This window comes from Cololabis saira, chromosome 24, assembly GCF_033807715.1.
Source record: "Cololabis saira isolate AMF1-May2022 chromosome 24, fColSai1.1, whole genome shotgun sequence".
Lineage (NCBI taxonomy): Eukaryota > Metazoa > Chordata > Actinopteri > Beloniformes > Belonidae > Cololabis > Cololabis saira.
In genome coordinates, this window is record NC_084610.1 from 16,515,064 (window position 1) to 16,542,071 (window position 27,008).

General features: G+C 42.2%; 1 protein-coding gene across 1 annotated transcript in view; it reads left to right on the forward strand.

Annotated features, from left to right (window-relative positions):
• Positions 1–27,008, forward strand: part of nid2a (nidogen 2a (osteonidogen)) — a 98,750-nt gene that overhangs the window by 24,664 nt on the left and 47,078 nt on the right. The window contains exons 9-15 of the mRNA XM_061715418.1: positions 2,699–2,738; positions 2,832–2,941; positions 3,863–3,996; positions 5,939–6,050; positions 8,758–8,961; positions 9,059–9,289; positions 25,021–25,167. Of these exons, the coding sequence (XP_061571402.1) occupies positions 2,699–2,738; positions 2,832–2,941; positions 3,863–3,996; positions 5,939–6,050; positions 8,758–8,961; positions 9,059–9,289; positions 25,021–25,167 (978 nt within the window). The remainder of the gene's footprint in view (positions 1–2,698; positions 2,739–2,831; positions 2,942–3,862; positions 3,997–5,938; positions 6,051–8,757; positions 8,962–9,058; positions 9,290–25,020; positions 25,168–27,008) is intronic.

A 27,008-nucleotide genomic window follows, 5' to 3' on the forward strand; every position in this document is an offset into this window, starting at 1 on the left:
ATCTTATCTTATCTTATCTTAAGAATACAACCTCTTGTTGTTAAGCCAATGCAGAAGTACCATCTGTTTAGGTTTAGGCATCACAGGGAAGGTTTAGGCTAATTAGTAAGGCGTTGAGAAGCATCACAGTTTGACCTTAATGCCTGTTGTTTACTGGAAAAGGGCATTTTTTTAAGTTTACTGTACGGCAGGTCTGCAAAAGACTGCAAACATGTGCAGGCCTGAAATAGACATTTCAAAATCAGATTGTGTCTTATGCCTCTTTCGCAATATACTGTATCATAAACACAAATGTGTAGATATAAATACCTAAAGAAGGATGAAAGGATGGGGGCTGTGGGGAGGTAACAGTATCTGACTGCTCTCGGAGGAGCCGCTCAGCAGCTGGCGGCACAATACTGCCGTTGTGCTGGCAGCTCCCAGGTGTGAGTGTGTGTGTGTGTGTGTGTGTGTGTGTGTGTGTGTGTGTGTGTGTGTGTGTGTGTGTGTGTGTGTGTTCAGCCTTCCCACAGGTTTTTTGACGTAAACAAGAATGTGTTCTCAGTCAACGTGGTTATATAAGGGTCCAGAAGTCTGTACTGTATGTGAAGAAGTCCCCTTTAAGTCGTTTTGCCCACGTCAGAGAATAAAAAAAGTATGTTTTTCTGAGAAGACGCAGAAATCTGTCATCAAGTCTGTTTGCGGTCCATTACAACTTAAACCGGCTTTCATGTCTTTCGTCTGGCTTTTTGCCGCTGTGAGACGAACTTGACATTACTACCCATGTTTTATATCCTCCACAGGCTTCAGGGTTCACATATGCGGCCAATTAAAAGGGGTGTTTGTTTATAAAATGAAGTGTTTATCCGTGTAAGACTAAAAAGAGCAGAAAAGCATAATTTCCTACATTTGTCAAAGCTGTCATGGCTTCATGTAATTTTAAACACCAGAACATTGTGTGAACTGGTGTGTGGGATTCCTGCACGAGTGATTTGTGGACATGAAAAGTTTAAAGCTGCTTTGTAGCTTTAAACTTCTTTAAACATCTGACCACATTTGCACGTACAGATCTGCTGGTTTAATCAAGGAGCCACATTGAGCTGGGAGTGGGCTCAGACCAGGGAATAAATATGTTTATTGGTTTGTGAAAGCGGTTTTGAAGCCGGTTTTTCTTCGTACGGGTTGCAGTCATGCTGCTTTGGAAACTGCCGGGAACACGCCCACCACGTGTCAATCAAAGTTAGCTGTGCCCATTGGCTCCTTTGGCGGAGGCAAAAACTCGAAAATGCAAAATGCAAATGCAAATGCAAAAAAAGTCGAAAATGTCGAGGAAAAGATTGAAATGACGAGATTAAAGTTGAGGTACAATTTCAAGAAAAAAGTCAAAAATGTCGAGAAAAAAGTCGAAATTTCGTGAATAAAGTTGAAAAGTTTGAGAAAAAAGTCGAAATGTCGAGAAAAAAGTCGAAATGTCGAGAATAATGTTGAAGTACAATTTCGAGAAAAAAGTCAAAAATGTTGAGAAAAAAGTCGAAATTTCGTGAATAAAGTTGAAATGTTGAGAGAAAAAAGGCAAAATTTCGACTTTATTTATAAAATTTCGACTTTATTTCTTGAAATTGTATTTCAACATTAATCTCGACATTTGGACTTTTTTCTCGACATTTCGACTTTTTTCTCGAAGTGCATAATGAAAAAAAAAATCATCCTCCATCAAGTTGAAATGTCGAGATTAATGTTGAAATACAATTTTGAGAAAAAAGTCGAAATTTCATGAATAAAGAAATTTCGCCTTTTTTCTCAACATTTAAACTTTATTCACGAAATTTTGACTTTTTTCTTGAAATTGTACTTCAACATTATTCTCGACATTTCAACTTTTTTCTCGACATTTCGACTTTTTTCTCAAAGTCATAATGAAAAAAAAAATCTTCCTCCTCTAAAATATTATTTTTATTTTTCTCCTGCCTGGCCCTAATACTCTCCTGTAATCTGTGCAGTTGTGATGAAAACCAAAATAGTTTTCATACTGTAAATATGTTTATTTGTGCTGCAGTTGAATATTTGAAGCTGTAGTTTGGAATCTGCCCCCGGTGGTCAGTAGAGGAACCGCAGTCTAATGTCGTGATTGGTGGTTTTCCAGGAGCGGATAGGGTCAGAAGTTGGGATAAGTTTAACATTGCTGCTTAATTTGAACTTCTGTTGTGATCTCTTGTGTAGGTTCAACCTTTGTGTTTAGTCTGGACTCTGTCTATCAGCTGTTTCTTTTTTATTTATTCAAATGATTCAGGAAAACAGTGATGAATCACTTCCTGTGTGTCAGAGAATGTAGACACAGTTACTCCTTATTGTTTAGGGTCACGGCAGGGACGTTCATGGAGCTTTTCAAATATTTAAGGTTCGTTTCAGGGGAAATCTGGGTTTTATTTGCTGCAGGTTAGCGTTGGGCTAAACCTTTCAAGTATGACGGTGCAGAGAGCAGAAGGCACAAAGCTTCCTGCAGCAGCTGCTTTGTTTCCAAGTAGCTTTAACATACTGTATGTTGTGTGTAGCTTCATATTGTATTTAGGAGAGTAAAATAAAAAGCATTAGATACAAAATACAATAAAGATGCAAGTGTAAAGCTTTTGATCACTGCAGAAGGCAGAAGTGGTTCCTCTTTTTCCTTTAAACTTGTATGACCAATAACAAAACCCCTTGTCGTTTGTCCCTCTCCTAGTGATTCAGTACACCACCGAGAACAAGGAGACGTGTGCCAGGTAAGAAACCCCCAAACGGGGGTGAAACCACCAGCCCACCTCACACCAGGAGTTAGAAAACCCAGTCTTAACTTCCTTCCTCTCCTGGTCTAGATTCCAGCAGGAGTGCTCCCAGAATGCATTTTGCTCCGACTACGTCACGGGATTTTGCTGTCACTGCCGTCCTGGTTTCTATGGAAACGGCCGCCACTGTCTGCCCGAAGGTTAGCGCCATCATTCAGATCCCAGTGGAATTACACATAGACATATATATGTAGACGCCTCATAGACTGACGCTGCCTATTGGAGCTGACGTTCAGCGCGGCCGCCATCTTGGATGGGTCTCCATTGCATTTATTTCTACTGAGGAAGGTTTTATCCCCGACTACAATGATCCCTAACTCCCCGAATCTTTACCCGATTTCCACACGGTTTGGTTTGTTACAAACGGCAGAGATTTAAAAAGTCTTTCAGCATTTACTTTTATGCTGAAAGACTTTGTATTATGCTCTTTAACAAAGACATATGGTATGGCATATTGATAAATGTATAAATTAATTAATTTTATATTTTAATAAAGAAACAAGTTTGATTGTTCCTTTGAATTTATTTGAAGGGGAGAGGGGTGTGTTGTATTTATTTATTTATTTATATTTATTTTATTTTTTTTCTTTCTTATTAATATTATTTATTTTTATTTAATTATTGTTTTGAAAAGTTAAAAAAGGGCAAAATATTGATATTTCTATTGTTATTGTAAATCTTTTTTTTTTCTCTTATTGCCCTCAATAAATATATCTATAAAAATACATCCAGGTCATTCCAGGGTCTTATACTACCCTGTTAGGCTTGAACTGGGGCTGGGGAGCTAAAACCCTTGAAAAATAACTGTTTTGCAGCTTCTTGCGTGTGCTGGCACTCTGTAACTCCAGTGTAGTTAATTTAGCCTGGAGTGAGGAGACCCATCCAATATGGCGGCAACGCTGAATTACGTTCCAGCATGTCATGAGGCGTCTACGTATATATGTCTATGGAATTACCCATCTGATTTCACAAGAGCCCCACCCTGCAGAGGAGGGGGCGGAGTCACATGTGTGTCCCCACCCTGGCCTCCGTTAAGCTGTTTTGTTGTGTACCTGCTCCAGGTGCGCCCCAGCGCGTTAGCGGGAAGGTGAGCGGAACGGTGACTGTGGGATCGACGCCAGTGGAGCTGAATGACATTGACCTTCACGCCTACATCGTGGTGGGAGACGGGAGAGCGTACACCGCCATCAGCGAGGTACACGTCCCACAAAACATCCCAGAACCACTGTACAGTAATCCCTGGCGGTTCACCTTTCACGTCTCGCTGCTTCACGGATTTGCATTGTGCATCGGGTTCTGCATTCTGATTGGCTAAACAGTCTCCCCGCTTCTTCACTTCCTGTGTCAATAACGTTGGTTGCTTAGCAACAATGCTGAGAACGGCCAATGAGCTTCAGCAGCAGCTCAAGAACGGGACCTTTGATGAATCGTTCATTAAGCTACTTTCCCACAGAACGCGGCAACACTGCCGGGGTGGCGCAGCCGTAGAGTCGGCGCAGACTCGGCGCAGGTGGAGCAGAGTCGGCGGCGAGTGGGCGCAGACTCGGCGCAGAGCAGCGCGCATATTCGTTGCAAGTTGCTTGGCGACCGAAAAAAGGTTTTTCCGGTCTGGCGCCGTTTTCCCATTCATTGTGTATGTGCTGCCACTGCGCAAGGGCGCAGGGCTTTGCACCGAGGTTGGCGGCACGCAACAGGGCGCACGCCGCCGGGTTGCCGCCGGGTTGCCGCGGCAGCAAGAGCGCAAGACGGCGCAAGACCGCCCAAGCTGCCGCTGGGAATTGAAAATTTTTTTATTTCACCGTGCGCCCTGTGACGGCATCTCGGCGGTGTCCAATAGGAGAGAAGGTGGGGGAGGGAGAAAAAAAACTTGGCTGTGAGTCTGTGTGAGGAGCTGTGGGATGCGAGACTGCAGGCCTATCGGGACACATTTGGACATACCTGGTGTGTTTAAAAGTGGTAGAAATGTGATATTCTTTTGCTCTTTTAACAATAAAATGTTAATTTAAAATAAAATATAGCATTTCCATGCCTCATATCAGGATCAATTGAATCATTTATCAATATATGGTTATGAAACTTTTTTCGGTCGCCAAGCAACTTGCAACAAATATGTACAGGGGTCTCCAACTCCAGTCCTGGAGAGTTACCTATCCAGCATGTTTTAGGTGTCTCCCTGCATGAACACACCTGATTCTAATCAAGGGTCGTCATTAACTTGTCATCAAGGTCTGGGCAGTTCTGTTTTTGACACAGCTCCTTGTATCATGGTGTGCTGAATCAGGGAAAGATCTAAAACATGCAGGATAGGTGCTCTCCAGGACCGGAGTTGGAGACCCATGAGCGCAGGCGCGCCCTGCTCTGCGCCGTCTCTGCGCCGAGTCTGCGCCCATCCCGGCGGTGTGCGCGGCGCAAACCGCGTTCTAGGTGAAAGCCGCTTTGCGCCTTGCTGCCGCGGCAACCTGGCGGCGTCCGTCCACTTGCGCCCTATGCCGCCGCGCAAACTCGGCGGCGTGCCGCCGACCTCGGTGGCAGACCCTGCGCCCTTGCGCGGAGGCAGCACATACACGATGAATGGGAAAGCCGGCGGCGGCTGCCGCTGTGCGCCCTCTATGTGAAAGTAGCTTTACAGTTCTCAGATATAATCGATGGTGGCATGTCGGTTTATAAGAATCTTTTTGCCAAGAAGAAAAAAGAGCGACAACAACGGCTCATAACTATATTCTTCTCTGGAAAAAATACACCTGCACCGCGGCTTTAGAAGAAAAAAGACACTACAGAGTGGAGTCAGGATGCAGCGGCATCAGAAGAGCAGTGAAATGCGCGCCAGTCACAATTTGTCCTACAGTACTTGTATTGTATTTCTTTTATAATCCTTTTTCATTTTCTTCCGTTCAAATCCAATTCCTCGTGTCGTGGTGGGGCGGTGCTGATCTCCTCTATTTGAAGCCTTGTATAATAATTGTAAAAAAAAAAAAAGGTTGCTACTTCACGGATTTCACTCATGGGTTCTTCTTGGAACGTAACCCCCGAGAAAAACCAGGGATTACTGTACACATGTTTTTGATCTCACTTTTTCCTCCAAGATCAGCACATGTATGTGACCCACCTGACCCTTGTGACCCGTTCCCGTGGAGCAGGTACCAGAGACGCTGGGCTGGGCCCTGATGCCGGTAGCACCCATAGGAGAACTGTTCGGGTGGCTGTTTGCTCTGGAGCTCCCCAACAGCCAAGCGGGATTCAGAGTGGCAGGTAATGTTTTCCCGGCACTGGTCGGCACGTCTCCCTGCAGACTGAGGCCACGTTTACACATATTTACAAAAACGGGTATTTCCCCCTCTACTTTTTAAAAAATCTGTTCATTTACACGAACCCACATAAATAGCTGTTAAGGTGCTATGAGCATCCAAACCTACAGGGGGCAGTGTAACGAGAAGCATAAAGTCATACTAGCCAATGGGAATCCTGGAAAAAAACATCAACAAATGACACGAGTAACTTTTTTTTTTATAAACTTTATTTAAAAGAATTATTACATAATAGTATACAGGAACAGTATACAAATAGAATACAGAACATGTGCCAGGGGTGATGTTCGTTATTCAAGAAGATTATATATATTACACAAGTCTACGGTTTTAATAGCCTTTTCATTTGTTGATTTAGTGATTAATTTTAAGTAAAGTTCCATTTCTTTCTGGAAAACATAAAAGCAAGGGGTTTTCTTTGAAAATTTACTCTTATGAATGTGAAATTTGGCAAGAAATAAAAACAGATTTATCAAAAAGTAACATTTTCCTTCCGTCTTAGGGAAACAATGGAAACCAAAAACAACATTTTCCCAATGTAAATGTAAAATCAATAGTGAAAGAGTCAATAATACATTTGCTAATATCTGCCCATAGTTTTTTCGAATGAGAGCAAAGCCAGAATAAATGAACTGTTTCTGGATGTAAATTACAGAAGGAACAGTTCGTATTACTGTCCTTTTTAAATTTCTGTATGTAATGGCTAGCAGGATAATATTTATGTATGATTTTGTAATAAGAGACCTCCTTAACCTTATTTGTGATTAATAACTTGCTAGGAAGCATCCAAGTTTTTTTCCAATCAATATGATCTGTGAAACGATTCCAATAAACAGCAATATTAGGGGTAGCAACAATATCTTTTTAAAATAAGGTACGTACCCTTTTATTATTATTCTTTTGGTTCAGTGAAAAACATATTTTACCTATTGGAGAGTCAGTTGAGAATGGGACAGACACATTTCTAGACGAGGAAGTACAACTGTTTTTAAAAAGCATTAAGGTGCCTGATGGAATAGCATTACCGACAACTGAAAATTGACACGAGTAACTACAGTGGCCAAACAAATTGTAAACGCAGGTCGCACACATGACGCTGGTGATGTTTCTGTTGCATAATGTGACGTTCTGAAGCCTAAATGTCCGTTTCCCTCTGTCTACAAGCAAACGTGAAGACGGAGTTTTTGCAAATTTCCACTTTCCCAGAGTTTTCAGAAATGATCGTTTTTTTTTACTTTGAGCTTCGTTTTCGTGTAAAAGCATGAAAACACCACCGTTTTTGCTACGTGTAAACGGGGCCTGATCCCCTCATCTGCAGACAGATGAGGGAACTCGGCCATGGAGAGGACGTTCTGTGTCTCTGTAAGTGAGTCTTTTCAGTCATTTCACCAGCTGTATTGTCTCAGGAGACCCAACACGATATAGCCCCCCCCCCCCCGTGATAGGAAACAGCTGTGCGTGTTTGTGTTGCATATTTAACCACACCAGACATTCCTCAGCCACTGCAACTGCAGCATTATTGATACGTAAACACACAAAACATTAATAATATTTTTTGGTAAATATGTTTTATTGGTTTTTTACATTTATCCCACAGAGATGAAAAGTACAGAACATATGCATGACATCAATTTGCACATTCATCCCCAAAATGTAAAAGTGCATTGCTCAGCTGAAACATTGACACAGTGAGTCCACCATTCCCACCCCCTCCCATCCACCCACTCCTAGGTTTACAGGATATAAAGAACACTTGAGGAGTAGTAGAACAAAAGTGAAAAGGGCAAAAAATAAAACAAAACAACAAAAAAGAAAGAGGGGGGTGAGTTCCATCCTATTCATTGTTAATTGGCTCCTGTAAGGAGTCATAGACTACGTTTACATGAGGTCAAAATTCGGGTTATTGCTAATATTCCGGTTACTGAAACATTCGGAATATTCAGTTTACATGCGTGAGCAAACAGGGTTATCCCTGTTTACATGGTAATTAATCATTCGGGATATCTTTATCAAACCAGCGACGCGCAGAGAACATGATGACGCAATTACCGTCATTTCCGCTTCTTTTTCCTGTATCCAAATTCAAAACAAATGCTGCTTTGCGCAACTTTTCGCTCACCTTCTTGTAAATCTCGCTATTACGGTACTTTCTACCGTCTACAAATGCCAAAATGTTCATATCCTTCATTACATTTATAAAGTGATTAGTCTCCTCCTGGTCTTGTGTTTCTCCGTGTTTATAAGAACTTCCTGGACTCAAAAGACCAGGATTCCTTGTGAACAGAACATGCGCAGAAACAAATTCATGTCCCGTTTGATGGGGATATTCCGTTTGACGTTTACATTACCCAATATTTGGGTTTTAAAAGGAGTAACCCAGGGGTCATATTCGGATTTTTTAAAAACCGGAATATGAGCAAATTCGGGTTATGGGTTATTGGTGTTTACATGGCCGTGCAAATTCGGGTTATTAAATTATATTCGGGTTTTAAAAGGGTTATTGATTGCATGTAAACGCAGTCATATAAGTCGAGAAAGGGACTCGATATTTTGAAAAAAGATTGAGCGGATCCCTTGAGTGTGTATTTGATTTTTTCTAACTTTAAGATGTACTACAAAACATGAATATTCAGGTGATTGACTGTCCCCAGGTGCTGAGTTCGTCCGTCACGCAGAGGTGCTGTTCTACCCGGGAAACACAGCGCCTGTCCATCCTGCAGACGGGCCGCGCCTGGACGACGAGCACCACCACCTCAGCGTCGACACCACAGTCAGCGGGACTGTGCCATCCATCCCCCCGGGAGCCGAGGTGCACATGGAGCCCTTCAGGGACGTCTACCAGTACTACCCCTCCGGTAACCGTGACAACGTACCTCCAGAAAACCCCTCTATACGAGTTGATGATCCCTTTGTGCTTAACGTGTCCCCCCCCGCCTCTCCTTCCGGCTGCAGTCGTCACCTCAACGTCGGTCAGGGAGTTTTCGGTGGTCTCGGCCGAGCGAGGCTCGGAGTCCTTCACCTTCCACCTGATGCAGAACATCAGCTACCGCGACTGCCGCCACGACATCCGCGCCACGGCCCCCGAGACGCTGCAGATCACCATGGAGAGGGTGTTTGTGATGTACGTCAAGGAGGAGCGGATCCTGAGATACGCCATCACCAACAAGATCAGCCCGGCTGGCGGTAGGAAGACGACCTCTCAAACCCTTTGTTACTACTACTACTGTCATTTAGCTCAGGCCAGCCCAGCTTGCTCCTCCCGCTGTTCTAGACCGACATAGGCGGTAGGGATGGGCGGTATGGACAAAAAAATGTATCACGATAATTTCTGGCATTTATCCCAATAACGATAAAAATGAAGATAAAAAATTACCAATACAAAAAGTGTCATCAACGGGAATCTTTCTTTCTTTCTTTCTTTCTTTCTTTCTTTCTTTCTTTCTTTCTTTCTTTCTTTCTTTCTTTCTTTCTTTCTTTCTTTCTTTCTTTCTTTCTTTCTTTCTTTCTTTCTTTCTTTCTTTCTTTCTTTCTGCTCATTTCCTTCCTCCTTCCTTCCTTCCTTTCTTTCTTCCTTCCTTCCTTCCTTCCTTCCTTCCTTCCTTCCTTCCTTCTTCCTTCCTTCCTTTCTTTCCTTCCTCCTTTCTTTCTTTCTTTCTTTCTTTCTTTCTTTCTTTCTTTCTTTCTTTCTTTCTTTCTTTCTTTCTTTCTTTCTTTCTTTCTTTCTTTCTTTCTTTCTTTCTTTCTTTCTTTCTTTCTTTCTTCTTCCTTCCTTCCTTTCCTTCTTTCCTTCCTTTCCTTCCTCCTTCCTTTCTTTCCTCCTTCCTTTCTTGCTTCCTTCCTTCCTTTCATTCCTTTCCTTCTCTCTTTCTTCCTTCCTTTCCTTCCTTCCTTCCTTCCTTCCTTCCTTCCTTCCTTCCTTCCTTCCTTCCTTCTTCCTTCCTCCTTTCTTCTTCTTTCTTTCTTTCTTTCTTTCTTTCTTTCTTTCTTTCTTTCTTTCTTTCTTTCTTTCTTTCTTTCTTTCTTTCTTCTTTCTTTCTTTCTTTCTTTCTTCTTTCTTTCTTTCTTTCTTTCTTTCTTTCTTTCTTTCTTTCTTTCTTTCTTTCTTTCTTTCTTTCTTTCTTTCTTTCTTTCTTCTTTCTTTCTTTCTTTCTTTCTTTCTTTCTTTCTTTCTTTCTTTCTTTCTTTCTTTCTTTCTTTCTTTCTTCCCTTCCTTCCTTCCTTCCTTCCTTCCTTCCTTCCTTCCTTCCTTCCTTCCTTCCTTCCTTCCTTCCTTCACGTTGTGCATGGATTTAACACAGAACCATAAATCAGTTTTACACAAAAACGTCATCAACGGGAATTCGTTTTTACCGCGGGATGACAAATTCTTACCGTGGGGAATTGTTTTGACGGTATATCGTGAACGGTAAAATATCACCCATCCCTAATAGGCGGTCCTTGTCTGGGTCCTTGTATTCCAGTCTTTGTTGCTGTTGGAGCTTCAGGCAGTCCCTGCTTTTAACCCCTTCCCCCCCGACGGAGCCGGGTACCGGGTCCAGCAGCTGCATGCACCAGTTCATGTTGTGAAAAAGTTACTCAAGTGCTGCCAGGGTATTTCCTTTCAACTGTTTCTCAAACAAGAAGCCCTAAAGCCAATATGTGAAACCTCCAAGTACGTTTTGTCAACAAAGTATTTGATTTATAACAACTTAAAAAATACATGTGCAACAAAGATGGCGCCCCCAACACAAGCAACACGCACAACAAAACGCAACAGAACGCAAGATCCATTTTCTCCACCCCAACGTAGTGGGTATCATATGAAACTAGAAAAGCTCTCAGATGATACCGAATATAATCTTTTCTTGGCCGACCACTACATGCCGATCTCAAAACAAACAGCAAGCCAAAATTCACATTTCATAGCCCGCACATCAGATTGTTCATCACACACTACGTCAGCAAATTGCAAAGCTATTCCGACCAAAAGCAGTATATTGTATTTCCTTACCCTTTCGTTGTCATTTTCTGTGTATCCACACCTTCTTTGACCGTAATTCACGATTTAATCCTTCATAGTAGTGAAACTGCTTCATCTGCCATCATTTCATATCCTGCCGGTCGGAGCCATTTTGTTGACTCCTCGTGGCTTTTGGGAATTTACATAAACTTTGTTAACATTCTACATGTCATGATCTTTCAAACGAGATCTTACACTTGAACGAGATTTCATCCATCAGGCCTCTAGAGCGATTTCATTTGGATAGGCTTGCTCTGGTGAAATTCACCTCCAAAATCCCTAGGGGTGAACAGGTTAATGAGGTTTCTATCAAAACGTCTGAAACAAGAACAGGTCCAGTCAGAGGGAAGTGAAGTAGCATCGCAGGATAACATTAGCCAAGCTATGCTAAAACAGCTAGCTCTGGGTAGCTGAGTTGAAGGAATACTACGAGGTTAAACCCACCTTAGGTCTAGTACAGGGGTCGGCAACCCGCGGCTCTTTAGCGCCACCCTAGTGGCTCCTTGGAGCTTTTTCAAAAATGTTTGACCTTTTTTTTTCCTTTTTTTCTTCTTTTTTTTCTCTTTATTTTCTTTTTTTTTCTTCTTTTTCTTCTTTTTTTTTCTTTTTTCCTTTTTAATCTCAACATTTCGACTTTTTTCTCGACATTTTGACTTTTTTCTCAACATTTCGACTTTTTTTTCAACATTTCCACTTTTTTCTCGAGATTGTACTTCAACATTAATCTCGACATTTCGACTTTTTTCTCGACATTTCGACTTTTTTCCCAACTTTTCGACTTTTTTCTCGACCTTTCGCCATTTGCCTTCATTCTAAGGCTTATACAAGACTTTTTTGCGGCTCCAGACATATTAGTTTTTTGTGTTTTTGGTCCAATATGGCTCTTTCAAGATTTTGGGTTGCCGACCCCTGGCCTAGCACGAGTGAGCGTAAACTTCTATTGGGGAAGCAAAACAAATCAATGCCAGAATAAAATGCTTCTTAAAGCCTCAGATAAGACAGAAAAACATCATTGCACTCAAGTACAGATGCACCAGTTTGAACTGACGTGCATAAAAAGGAGCGTTGCTACAGGATTGTCCCCCTGCCACTTTGCCAGCTTCTTAACTCCAGCAGTTGACGGCCCAATGGCGGGTGTCTGCTAAAAGCAGGAACGAAGGAGCGTTTGTGGCCACTTTGATCTAGTTTTATGGAGTCTACTCACGAGGATGGGGGACATTGCCAAAGTGGTTAAATTACTCAAACAGAGAAACTTTTATTTTACCAAAAACACAGGCAATGAGTCAAAACAGCGTTCTCTCTCAGGACAACAGAAATGTCATGACAACACAACAAACAGTGTCCATGTGCCCAACATTAAAGCTGCGCCTACACAAGAGAAGGATCAGGTGGGGTGATGGGGGGATTGATGGGGCAAGACGAAGCACAGCCCTGTAATGTGGCTTTGATGAACCTTTACGGGGCAAAGAACGGCCCTGTAATGTGGCCTTCAGGAACCTTTACAGGGGCAAAGAACGGCCCTGTAATGTGGCCTTCAGGAACCTTTACGGGGGGCAAAGAACGGCCCTGTAATGTGGCCTTCAGGAACCTTTACGGGGGGCAAAGAACGGCCCTGTAATGTGGCCTTCAGGAACCTTTACGGGGCAAAGAACGGCCCTGTAATGTGGCCTTCAGGAACCTTTACGGGGCAAAGAACGGCCCTGTAATGTGGCCTTCAGGAACCTGTACGGGGCAAAGAACGGCCCTGTGATGTGGCCTTTAAGAACATTTACGGGGGCAAAGAACGGCCCTGTAATGTGGCCTTCGGGAACCTTTACAGGGCAAAAACAACCCTGTAATGTGGCCTTCAGGAACATTTACAGGGGCAAAGAACGGCCCTGTAATGTGGCCTTCAGGAACCTTTACGGGGCAAAGAACGGCTCTGTAATGTGGCCTTCAGGAACCTTTACAGGGCAAAAACAACCCTGTAATGTGGCCTTCAGGAACCTTTACAGGGGCAAACAACGGCCCTGTAATGTGGCCTTCAGGAACCTTTACGGGGCAAAGAACGGCCCTGTAATGTGGCCTTCAGGAACCTTTACGGGGCAAAGAACGGCCCTGTAATGTGGCCTTCAGGAACCTTTACGGGGCAAAGAACGGCTCTGTAATGTGGCCTTCAGGAACCTTTACGGGGCAAAGAACGGCCCTGTAATGTGGCCTTCAGGAACCTTTACGGGGCAAAGAACGGCTCTGTAATGTGGCCTTCAGGAACCTTTACGGGGCAAAGAACGGCCCTGTAATGTGGCCTTCAGGAACCTTTACGGGGCAAAGAACGGCCCTGTGATGTGGCCTTCAGGAACCTTTACGGGGCAAAGAACGGCTCTGTAATGTGGCCTTCAGGAACCTTTACGGGGCAAAGAACGGCCCTGTAATGTGGCCTTCAGGAACCTTTACGGGGCAAAGAACGGCTCTGTAATGTGGCCTTCAGGAACCTTTACGGGGCAAAGAACGGCCCTGTAATGTGGCCTTCAGGAACCTGTACGGGGCAAAGAACGGCCCTGTGATGTGGCCTTTAAGAACATTTACGGGGGCAAAGAACGGCCCTGTAATGTGGCCTTCGGGAACCTTTACAGGGCAAAGAACGGCCCTGTGATGTGGCCTTCGGGAACCTTTACGGGGCAAAGAACGGCCCTGTGATGTGGCCTTTGGGAATCCTCAGTCGCTGTGACCGCGAGCTGTAAGCAAGTAACATCCGTAGTTTACATGCTTCTTCTTCTCTTCATTCTTCTGCTGGCCGTTTGTGAACTGCAATTGCGTATTACCACCACCTGGTGGTTGGCGGCGTATTTGTAAAGGTTCTTGTGTAGCGCTACGGCGTCGTGGAGACACGCCGGCTAAAGGGGCCGAGGAGACGGCCGGCCCTGTTAGAGGTTCCTGTCCTGAACTCCTGCTGGTGGAAACGCGCCTATTAGCAGCTCATCCTAATGTTGCTTCACGCTGCGCTAACAGGAGCGTACGGAAGAGTATTAGGGCCAGGCAGGAGAAAAATAAAAATAACATTTTAGAGGACGAAGATTTTTTTTTTCATTATGCACTTCGAGAAAAAAGTCGAAATGTTGAGAAAAAAGTCGAAATGTAGAGATTAATGTTGAAGTACAAGTTCAAGAAAAAAGTTGAAATGTCGAGAAAAAAGTCGAAATGTTGAGAATAATATTGAAGTACAATTTCAAGAAAATAGTCGAAATGTTGAGAAAAAAGTCAAAATTTCGTGAAAAAAGTTGAAATGTTGAGAAAAAAGTCGAAATGTCGAGAATAATATTGAAGTACAATTTCAAGAAAATAGTCGAAATGTTGAGAAAAAAGTCAAAATTTCGTGAAAAAAGTTGAAATGTCGAGAAAAAAGTTGAAATGTTGAGAAAAAAGTTGAAATGTCGAGAATAATGTTGAAGTACAATTTCAAGAAAAAAGTCGAAATTTTGTGAATAAAGTTGAAATGTTGAGAAAAAAGGCAAAATTTTGACTTTATTCACGAAATTTCGACTTTTTTTCAAAATTGTATTTCAACATTAATCTCGACATTTCGACTTTTTTCTCGAAGTGCACAATAAAAACAAATCTTCCCCTCTCAAATATTCTTTCTCCTGCATGGCCCTAATACTCTTCTGTAGGAGCAGCTGTAAGCAAATATATTTTACATTTTTACTAAAGTAATTTTGCTCCCTAAATAAAGCTTATACTTATTGCCATCTTGTAATAGAGCTAGGTTTGATTTAAACCCAGAATTGTCCTTTAATTTTTTTGGGGGGGTTTTACATCTGAATGCCTGCTTTGTTTGTTCTTTGGATTAGCCAAAGGTCCCTGGCAACATTGCATCCACTTTAGGCTTAAAAAAGGGCCTTCAAAGCAAACTTTCAGAAGACTAAGCATATTCTGGGGTGGGCTTGTCCCTGTATCAGCAGCACATCCATCAGCTGAGGGTCCTGAACCTTTGACAACGTTTGGAGAACATCCTATCTGAAGGCCTGTATCCATTCCAGCCTGTCGCCGTCAATCTTTTCGAGGGAGATTGCACTGGAGGCCCTGAGAACATGAGGTTTTGCTCCAGGAGAGCTATGGCCAGCGACCACATGAGTAATTGTTGCAGCTCTGCCACACAAACCGCAGCCAAGACATGGAGCGGTGTTGGCTGGAGCTCAGGTTCGAGCACACACGCTGCAAGCAGAGGATGGGGATAATTACACAGCGAAGCTGTTGACAACAATGTTATAGTGTCTATGAAACCACTTCAGTCCCCGGGTTTATTGGCTACGAAAGGCTGCAGACACATGAAACCGTTTCAGATATGATTATAACCACAGTTTGCGTCACAGGTGACTTGAAGTATTTGACTAATTTCGTTTGTTCATGCACATGATTGGTATTCATGCCTCGGCTCTGTGCTAAAACTGGCATGAAAAGTGCAGCATGTGTGGAAGCCAGCGTTATTTAGGAACAATCTAGCCTGAGGATCCTTAACAGGAACCATTAACCTCTCATTTTGACAGGATTTGTGTGTTTCTGCTGCTTCATCAGTGTAAGAGGAGTTAGTAAATATAACTTGATGTGATTTAGAGAAGGACTTTAAACATATCTGCACCCATGGTGTTTTAGCAGGGCTAAAATAAGTGAAAGTCAACTATTTATGTAGAAATACAAACGTTAAAACGTTAAGTCAATATGGAAAATGCAAAAGATGGAAAATAACCGCAGTGAGTCTTAAATTCACTTTGACTTTAATTTCTTTGCACAAAGTACAGTATAAATCAACTTTATGTAATATGTTAATACACACCCAGTTTTCCATTTATAGCTCGCAATGTGACAAAGAAAAGTTGAGAGGGGTAAATTAGCATTACTAAGGAGACAAAATAAGAAAAATTGTGCTATTTCAAACAGATGATGTACAAAAGCAGTATTCATAGAGGAGAGTCGGGTCTTAGCTGAACAGGCAGATAACCTCCACTTCAGTAACACATGAGAATGTTTGTTCAGAAATAAAGGCAAGGCAAGTTTATTTGTATAGCACAATTCAACACAAGGTAATTCAAAATGCTTTACATCAACATTAAAAGCAGCAAGACACAATTAAACAGTAAATAACAAATAAAATGAAATAAAATGATAAGAAACGAGGTAAAATAATTTAAAGCACAAGTTGTTAAAAAGTAAAGGCAGTAGAGTACAGCAGGTACATCTCATTCTTAAAATGGCAAGAATTATGTTTCTATACGGTCAAAACGTACAAAGACCGGGTCAAATACAGTATTACAAAAGTAATCTGTAACAATTGAATTGAATTAAACCAATTTGACAATTCTACGTCACAATGCCTGCATTCAGGGCTTATCCATCACTAGTGTAACTTTGCGCGGTTTTCATAAATCATAAGTAGTTAATTTAAGAGTACATTTAAATAACAAATAAAATGATAAAAAAAAGAGGTAAAATAATAAAAAGCACAAGTTATTAAAAAGTAAGGGTAGTAAAGTCCAGCAGGTAAGTATTTAATTTAAGAGTACCTTCAGTAAACAGTGATGTTTTTAGGCCTGATTTAAAGGAGCTGACAGTTGGGGCAGACCTCGGGTCTACAGGAAGTTTGTTCCACCGGTGAGGAGCAGAATAACTGAACGCTGCCTCACCTTGCTTGGTTCTTGTTCTCGGGAAACACAACAAACCAGATCCAGATGAACCTCAGGGGTATGGAATAGAAAGGATTTAGCATATTTCTCCGTCCAGATCAGTGCTCTTCCACCCTGGCCCTCAAAATCTACTGTCCTGCTTGTTTTTGATGTTTCCCTGCAGGAGATGTTGAGGACCACCGATCTAGTGTGTATATTATTACACTATTTAAAAATGTCAGTGCATAAAGAGCACGTGCACAAATCTGAGCGGACCACCCATGATCTCCAACACTTGATCAAGATCTGTCATCCATCAGCTGCTGATAGAACCACATGGGTGGGGGGTTAGGAATCTGACATGTGCTAGAGATGGAGGGATAATAGACCTACAAGCGTATGTAAGTCTCTTTCAGAGATGGCATCAACGTGTCTGGGCTCAGAGGCGTCTAGAGAGGACCATCGCACTTATTCATTCATTCATTCATGCATTAAAAGAAAAACAAAACAATTCAATATAATTACAACAAATCTCTTTCCTTGAATGAAAGGGAACAGAAAGAAGACTACGCTTATTGTATCTGTCCCTTTTTCAATTAATGTAATAATAAAAAAAAAACAAATTACGCAATGAAAAAAAAACACTTTTCCAATAAATGTAATTTTTTAAAAAACTAACAAAAAAAACAAAAAAAACTACGATAAAGTTATACAATAACACAAAATAGCTGTCGTCAAACACAGATAGTCATATTCTTTTTTGATTCAAAGGAAGAAAATATGACTGGTGCTAAAAAGAGAGAGAGAAAGAAAAGAAAACCTACCTAACTTATCAATTATCATGATATTTCTTCATCAAACTGGCTTTTATTATTCTTTTAAATGTACTGTTTGATTTGAATTCTTTGGCCTCTGTATCCAGATTGTTCCATAAACTGATTCCTTTTACAGAAACACAACGTTCCATTAATTTTGTCCTGAATTTTGTTATTTCCTTTTAAGTTCTACTTATTTTCTCTTTTTTCAAATTTTTTCTGTATATTGATCGGAAAAATCTTCTTATGAGCTTTCCACATGATTTGCAGAATTCTGTGGTCCAGTAATTCAAGACATTTCAACAGTTTCAACTGAAGGAATAATGGAATTGAAGGATGACTATATTGTTTTCTACTAATTATTCTTATGACTTTTTTAGTAAAATGAAAATAAACTGAGTATATTTTTTGCAAGCATTTCCCCAAACTTCAATGCAATAGGTCAGATATGTCACAACATTAGGCCTGTGTTGAAAAAAAATTATTTTCCGATTCTAAATTGATTCTCATATTAATTACTAAAATCGATTTGTCTGTCTAAAGATCAATTTTCTTTCATCATTAAAACTTTTGGTGTTTTTTTGTCATGGTCCAAAAAAGGATGTTTTGTTGGACATGAGAATAACTGGTGCAATGTTTTTTAGCCTTTAAATATGTTTAACGGTATGAAAACATTAAAGTTTTCAGTTATAATTGCATAAATTGTCTATATTTCATTACTTTATATACTGTCTTGAGGTTACATTTGCATAAAATGCTAAAAACCAAATTCTCAAAAATTTAAAACCAAAATAGACCGAAAATGGAAAAAAATTAAACGGAATGTGGGGAAAAATAAAACTGATTTCATCCGTCTCTGTTTGCTGCCCTGGATCTGTTTGATAATTCTGCCACACGATGTTTCTGAAAGCAGTTCTATCAGCATTCTGGGAGCTGATTGGTCCTTACAGCATCATTAGCTGCAATACTTGCTGTTGAATCTCAATATAATACTAGTAGTAATATTTTGCATAACTACAGTCATATAATTCAGGCAACAGCTCAAAAAACAGTTTTAATAACACTAACCCAAATCAATATCGGAATCGAATCGAATCTAATCTTGATAATCGATTCTGAATCTTAAGAATCGGAATGGAATCGATTCTTGACATTTGAATTGATCCCCAGCTCTGCACAACATCACCCGTCCTTCACCTGCAGGACAAGATAAGTGATGTAGACATTAGGTGGTAGATGGACTCCGGATTAAACATGAAAAGGACCGTCCAGACCAAAAGCCAGACTCTCTGGTGGTGCGCGGTTGCTCCTGGCAACGCTCATTTACACTTCAGTGATGGTGGTAATTATACATTACAGTCCAGAGAGGTTTTTATAGCAACATATGCTTCCTTTAAGGGCACAAAGACGATTTAAGTTCACATTTTATACAAATTACAAAGCCGTCCCCCGGGTAAAAGTCGCCCAAGTGGAGAAGTCTGGGACCTTGAATTACAGCTGCTCCGCCATGTGTCCCCAATCAAGTATACGGGGCAAAATAACACCTGAAACACTTCAAAATTACAGTCGTAAAAGCTTTACGGTCCCAATGTTTTGTTTTTGAAATGCAAAAGTTACGTGTGCATGACGGAAAATGGAAACATAAATCACGGCAGCTTTACAGATGTGTGTAAGTACAGCGTGTTTGATACTTCTCTGTTAACTCCTGGGAGTTGAGATTTATTTACCTGCTCCCTCTGATGGAAACCAGCAGGCGAGGCCTTAAAAACCGTAAAACCCCCACACAGCTTTTTGGAGGCAGACCAAGTTTCTGTCACTTAACTGTCAGCCCACTGATTAAAAAGGTTTTGATGACATACTCTCGCACATGCTCAGTCACAGTCATACAGCCGGAACGCAGCTGGAAGAGGTTTCAGGGATCAGGGGTTCTGTAAACACGGGTTAAGTGATGTCTGTGTGTGTGTGTTGGAAGGTCTTACTCTTCTCTCTGAGAAATAATATCCCAGCTATTGACAGATTTTTCTGGGGGGGTAATAGCTGCCCTGTGAGGTCATGAGAATCAGAGATTGTGCACAAACGTTGGAGCACTGTAGTTAATCCTGCAGGAGCGTGTGTTCGCTGTAATCATGTTTGGACTCCAGAAGGAGGTCATGAGGACACTGGAGCCTACAGTTCCCATCATGCAGCAGCAGCAGCAGCATCTTTCTAGAGATTCACGCCTCTTTCACGATATCAAATTGATAAAATGCAGGAATGGTTTTTAAACTGATTGATTTCTTATTCCAACTGGATCTTCAGGTCCCTTTAATCGTGCGGTGCTGTTGATGTTTCCATCAACCCTTCACCGTCCTCAGTGTCAGGTCCGCCATAGTAAAAGTCAGCGATGATAGAACAATCTTTTCATTAGGCCTGTGTTGAAATAATTGACTTTCCAATTCTAAATCGATTCTCACATTAATTCCTAAAAATCGATTAGTATGTCTAAAGATCGATTTTTTTTCATCATTACATTACAACTTTTGGTATTTTTTTTGTTTATGCCTAAAAAGGGAATGTTTTGTTGGAAACAAGAATAACTGGTGCCATGTTTTTGCCTTTAAATATGTTTAAAGGTATGAAAACATTAAAGTTTTCAGTTATAATTGCATAAATTGTCTATATTTCATTACTTTATGTACTGTCTTGAGGTTAAATTTGCATAAAATGCTAAAAACCAAATTCTCAAAAATTAAAAACCGAAAAAATTGAAAAAATTAAAACGGAATGTGGGTAAAAATAAAACCGATTTCATACGTTTCTGTTTGCTGCCCTGGATCTGTTTGATAATTCTGACCCACACGATGTTTCTGAAAGCAGTTCTATCAGCATTCTGGGAGCTGATTGGTCCTTACAGCATCATTAGCTGCCAATAGTTGCTGTTTAATCTCAATATAATACTAGTATCAATATGTTGCAGAACTACAGTCATATAATTCATGCAACAGGTGAAAAAACAGTTTTAATAACACTAACCCAAATCAATATCGGATCGAATCAAATCTTGATAATCGATTCTGAATCTCAAGAATCGGAATCGAATCGATTCTTGACATTTGAATGGATCCCCAGGCCTACATTTCATGCTGCTCCGGTTCTTAAAGTCCCCTCAAGAGCATGTGTGCGTGGGGGGGCCGTGTGAAAAAGCAACAGGTGGGAAACTGCAGTCGTCACTTTGATGATGTGCATGTGTGTGGTGGTGGGGGACGTGGGAGGTGGGGGTCGTTCCTCACCCCTCTCTCCTGCTCGCCTTCTTTCTCTCACTCTGCCTCTAATTATCCCTCAGCCCTTTTCTCCCGTCCATGTGCATCTCGCCCTCTCATCTGCCCGTCTTCCTGGCCACAGGACACTTTGAAGAGGCTCTCTCCCTCTCTGATAATGAGCAGAAATTGCTCTCGGGCCCCAGGAGATGAAAGCAAGCTGCGTCTGTGTGTTTTGTTTGTGTTAGGAATGTTGTTTATGGTGGATAATGCCCCGATGGTAAAGGAAAAGCCAGAACCAACAGACTTACACATCTTTAGAAGATGTCCCTATTTGTGAGCCTGTTAGCAGTTGACTGCTCTTATTCACAGCGTGTTGATATTACGACCGACATGACTCAACAACCTCTGCTGCTGTCTTTGAAATGTGTGGGGGCGAAGGTTCTCAACGAAACCTCTACTAATGTGCAGTATTTTGGAGAGATAGTTTGACAATGTGAAAATAATCTGCTGCTATCAACAGAACTGTAAAGTTGAGACTTAAAAAGGAGCTGTAGTACTTTATTTCTGAGGTACTATGACTAGAGATGCACCGATCAGGATTTTGAGGGCCGATCACCAAAAGCAGTATCTGCCGATCTTGATATTGCCGATCACCGATCACAGGGTGAAATCTGTAAATTCGTCAATATTGTTGTCTCATTTACACAACACTGACATTGTATTAAAAATGAGTAGATGAGAAACGGTTGGGTGGGTGGATGGATGGATGGATGGATGGGTGGGTGGATGGATTTTTGGATGGATGGGTGGGTTTTGGATGGATGGATGGATGGATGGTTGGATGATGGATGGGTGGATGGATAGGTGGGTTTTGGATGGGTGGATGGATGGATGGATGGATGGATGGATGAATGGATGGTGGGTGGATGGATGGTGGGTGGATGGATGGATGGATGGATGGTGGGTGGATGGATGGATGGGTGGATGGATGGTGGGTGGATGGATGGATGGATGGATGGATGGATGGATGGATGGATGGATGAGTTTTTGATGGGTGGATGGATGGATGGATGGGTGGGTGGATGGATGGATGGATGAGTTTTTGATGGGTGGATGGATGGATGGATGGATGGGTTTTTGATGGATGGATGGATGGGTGGGTGGGTGGTTGGGTGGATGGATGGATGGGTTTTTGATGGATGGATGAGTGGATGGATGGATGGATGGATACATGGATGGATGGATGATGGATGGATGATTGATGGATGATTGATGGATGGATGATGGATGGATGGATGATAGATGGGTGGATGGATGGATGGATGGATGATAGATGGGTGGATGGATGGATGGATGGATGGATGATAGATGGGTGGATGGATGGATGGATGGGTGGGTTTTTGATGGATGGATGGATGGGTGGGTGGATGGATGATGGATGGGTGGATGGATGGATGGATGGATGGATGGATGGATGGATGGATGGGTTTTTGACGGATGGATGGATGGATGGATGGGTTTTTGATGGATGGGTGGATGGATGGATGGGTTTTTGACGGATGGATGGATGGATGGATGGGTTTTTGATGGATGGATGGATGGATGGATGGATGGATGGGTTTTTGATGGATGGATGGATCGATGGATGGATGGGTTTTTGACGGATGGATGGATGGATGGATGGATGGATGGGTTTTTGACGGATGGATGGATGGGTTTTTGATGGATGGATGGATGGATGGGTTTTTGACGGATGGGTGGATGGGTGGGTGGGTTTTTGATGGATGGATGGATGGATGGATGATGGATGGATGGATGGATGGATGATGGATGGATGGATGGATGGGTTTTTGATGGATGGATGGATGGATGTGAACAAAACATGCCCCAGACGTGTCAGTAAGACCCGGGAAAGTTCTGTCCAACATTCCGGTGGTTCGTTGTGAAGGAGGCGAGTCGCTCCAGCATGACGGGCGTCTGATTCCCAGGATGCCGCTGTACTGTGGTTAATTCAAGACACATTCAAACATCTTGTTGTGTTCTTTTCTAACGATTTCCCATGTTCTCTCTGGTCTGTCTGCTCTTGCTAAATGAGTCTGAGGTTTGTGTTTGAACTGGTCTGTCTGAGCCATGCGGCGGTGCGAGGAAGCCCTGAACTCACATCCTGTCACTCATCCCTCCGCTGCCCCCCCCCCCCCCCATGGACTTAACCTCATCCATGTGTTTTACAAATCCAGAACACGGAGGAAGTCGCGGGGAGCCCTCGCATGGGAATTCGTCTTGAATGACTTTACATGTGTGTTTGGTTTAGCCGTCCTGTCATTGCTCCTCGGATCACTGGACTGTTCCCAGATCCAGATCTCAGTTCAGAACATGTGATTTTATAAATCACAACCACTGGGAGCTGTTTTACACTCCAATACTGGTATTTCCTCTCTTAAATGAATAATCTAAAGGAAAATTATATAATTTTTCCATCATTCCCTACTACTTTAAAAGAAAAGGTTTTTTTCCAACCCAAGACGCTTATTTGGTCACTTTACAGCAGGGGTCTTTAACCTTTTTTAGCCCAGGGACCCTTGGATGAGGGACAAAACAGAGCAGGGCTTGTAATTCCTATTTTTCCCTTTTTTTTTAATGTGTCAAGTTTTAAGCCTGGCTTGTAATAACTTTTGAATGTGTTTTATTCTGCTTATATCACCTTATTAACCAATTCCTGACTGGGTTATTAGCTACATGTGTTTACGGTTGATGAAACTTTGGCCTCGTCAGACGTGGAAGGAGTAATGTTAGGCCGAGCTGTAACGTTACAATCTCCAGTTTTAGGCTTCGCTAAACTGGGACCGGGACCTCCAGCATGTGCTGGGGCAGTTTGAGGCCGAGTGCGACGCGGCAGGGACGAGAATCAGCACCTCCAAAACCGAGGCCATGGTTCTCCACCGGGAAAGGGTGGTGTGCCTTCTCCGGGTGGGTGGAGAAGTCCTGCCTCAGGTGGAAGAGTTCAAGTATCTCGGGGTCTTGTTCACGAGTGAGGGAACAATGGAGCGTGAGATTGACAGACGGATCGGTGCAGCATCCGCAGTTATGCGGTCGATGTACTGGACCGTCGTGGTGAAGAGGGAGCTGAGTCGAAAGGTGAAGCTCTCGATTTACCGGTCAATCTACGCACCTACCCTCACCTATGGTCGTGAACTCTGGGTCATGACCGAAAGGACAAGATCGCGGATACAAGCGGCAGAGATGAGTTTCCTCCGCAGGGTGGCTGGACGCTCCCTTAGAGATAGGGTGAGGAGTTCGGTCACCCGGGAGGAGCTCGGAGTCGAGCCGCTGCTCCTTCACATTGAGAGGAGTCAGCTGAGGTGGCTTGGGCATCTGTACCGGATGCCTCCTGGACGCCTCCCTAGGGAGGTGTTCCAGGCATGTCCCTCTTCCCTAGGGAGGTGTTCCAGGCATGTCCCTCCTCCCTAGGGAGGTGTTCCAGGCATGTTCCTCCGGGAGGAGACCCCGGGGAAGACCCAGGACACGCTGGAGAGACTATGTCTCTCGGCTGGCCTGGAGGAAGTGTCTGGGGTGAGGGAAGTCTGGTCCTCTCTGTTGAGGCTGCTGCCCCCGCGACCCGGGAACGGATAAGCGGAAGAAGATGGATGGATGATAGGCATTGTTTGTTAGTTAAATAGTTACCAGCAGTATTATTAGCCAAGGACATGCTAACGTTGCTGATGCTGCTGGGTTGAGAATTACTGACGTTGGTCCGGAGCGGATCGAAAACACAACATTCATTGATAGTTGGTAGTTTTTCCTCCCTTTGATGAAATATTCACTTAGCAAGTATTGCAGGTTTTCTTGTTGTCGTCATTTTAACTGAAATGTTACCGGACTGTCGAGCGTTTGGTCACCTGGGCGCCGTGTTTACTATTGACTGCTGACTTATATAACGTGCGTGATTACTTCGTTCGTTCCCAAGGGAATCCGAAAGCAAATCGTTTACTAAATTTCCAAACGATTCCAAGGAATTAAAACACTGGGAACCGGTTCTGAACAAGAACCGGTTCTCCATTCCCATCCCTAGAAATGACTTCCATTTTTGTTGTTTTTCCACTACTGCTAGACAAATAGAAATATAACCAAATACTGCAAGGGAATATTCCACTGTGGATGTATCTGCTCAGAGTTTGTTGTGCACCACGAGCTAACTCATCATTTTCACCCCCCTCTTCCCCTGTAGTTGAGCCTCCGGGGCCTGAGCTGGTCAACCCCTGCTACGCCGGGAACCACGACTGTGACACCACAGCGCAGTGCGTCCCACTGGAGGGCCAGGCCTTCCAGTGCAAGTGTGCCACTGGCTACAGCGGAGATGGACACAACTGTTATGGTAAGCACCCATTTGTTCATCTTTCTACGGACTGCTACGTGGTGTTCCATTTAAAGGAGGATCCTTCTTGTGTATGGTCGACTTATTTATTTATTTTTTTTAACTTTATTTTTCAATTTTCTATGGAAGAATATTAGGGCCAGGCAGGAGAAAAATACAAAAAATATTTTAGAGGAGGAAGATGCACTTTGAGAAAAAAGTTGAAATGTGGAGAAAAAAGTTGAAATGTGGAGGAAAAAAGTTGAAATGTGGAGGAAAAAAGTTGAAATGTGGAGAAAAAAGTTGAAATGTGGAGAAAAAAGTCGAAATGTGAGAAAAAAGTCGACATGTCGAGAAAAAAGCCGAAATGTCGAGATTAATGTTGAAGTACAATTTAGAGAAAAAAGTTGAAATGTCAAGAAAAAAGTTGAAATGTGGAGAAAAAAGTCGAAATGTTGAGAAAAAAGTCGAAATGTTGAGAAAAAAGTCAAAATTTCGTGAATAAAGTTGAAATAAGGCGAAATTTCAATTCACATATTCTTGAAATTGTATTTCAACATTAATCTCGACATTTCGACTTTTCGCACAATAAAAAAAAATCTTCCCCTCTCAAATATTCTTTCGCCTGCATGGCCCTTCCGTAATTTTCAGACATAATAGAAAAACAACAACAAAAACAGGTATACAAAAATAAAAGAAAACAATGCAGGGAGACACTACTGTCTTATATAATAATGCCATTTTGTCCATCTTGCTAAGTACATCTCTGTTTTAAGTCGTAGGCTGTAGGTCATTTGTTCCATTGATCGTATTTCTTCTACAATGTCCAACCATTGGCTCAGTCCAGGTGAATCCATCTTCAGCCAATTTCTTGTAATGGCTTTCTTAGCCGCAAGAGATAGAATTTTAAAAATGTATATGTCCTTTATTTATTACATCCTCTGGAATCAGTCCTAAGTAAATAACTCAGGGATCTTTAGGAATCTCATATCCCAAAACTTTCTCCATGGCTCTCAGGATCCCATCCCAAAATACCTGTGTTTTCTTACATGACCAGATAATGTGAGAGTGGTTGGAACTCAATTGCTCACACTTTCTCCAGCAATATTGTTGCTCACGCAGTTGTTTATTTAAAATTTTTGGAGTAATAAAAAAACAAATTACATTTTTCCAACCAAATTCCCTCCATCTTTTGGAGCTGGTTGAGGTGTGTTGTCTTATTCATGGAGTCCCATTCCCCCTATGACAACTCTGTTTAATTCTTTTGCCCATTTCGCTTTTATGTACATTGTATTTTTTCCCTGTTGCTTCAGTAAACCTTGATACAATTTGGAGACAATTCTTAAAGGAGTTTGCTTATAAGCACCTGTCAACACCTGTACTTCCGTGGCCCCCCTAGGGGTCGCGGACCCCCCGGTTGAAGACCCCTGCTTTACATAATAATAATAATAACTAGAAAATATCAGGACATTTTGATATGGGCATGCCCTACTGCCCATTCGTCCCCTCTTGCTGCTTGTGTTTAAGGTGGTACTGGTTATGTTTAAGGTGGTACTGGTTGTGTTTAAAGTTGTTCTGGTTGTGTCGGAGGTGGTTCTGGCCATGTTTGGGGTTATTAATCATGGCTAATAAACCAAACCAATGCCTGGATGCACGTTGTGGTTCCGGCCGCATTAACGGACGCAAAAGTGTGCGGAATAAGAAGAAGAAAAGGGAAACCTTTTCTGTATACTCTTATGTATAGCAAAATGCTAGCAACATTGCCCTTTGGGACGTTTTGGACAATTGCAATCTGGTCATGCCTCCATTTCGCTTTTATGTACATTGTATTTTTTCCCTGTTGCTTCAGTAAACCTTGATAC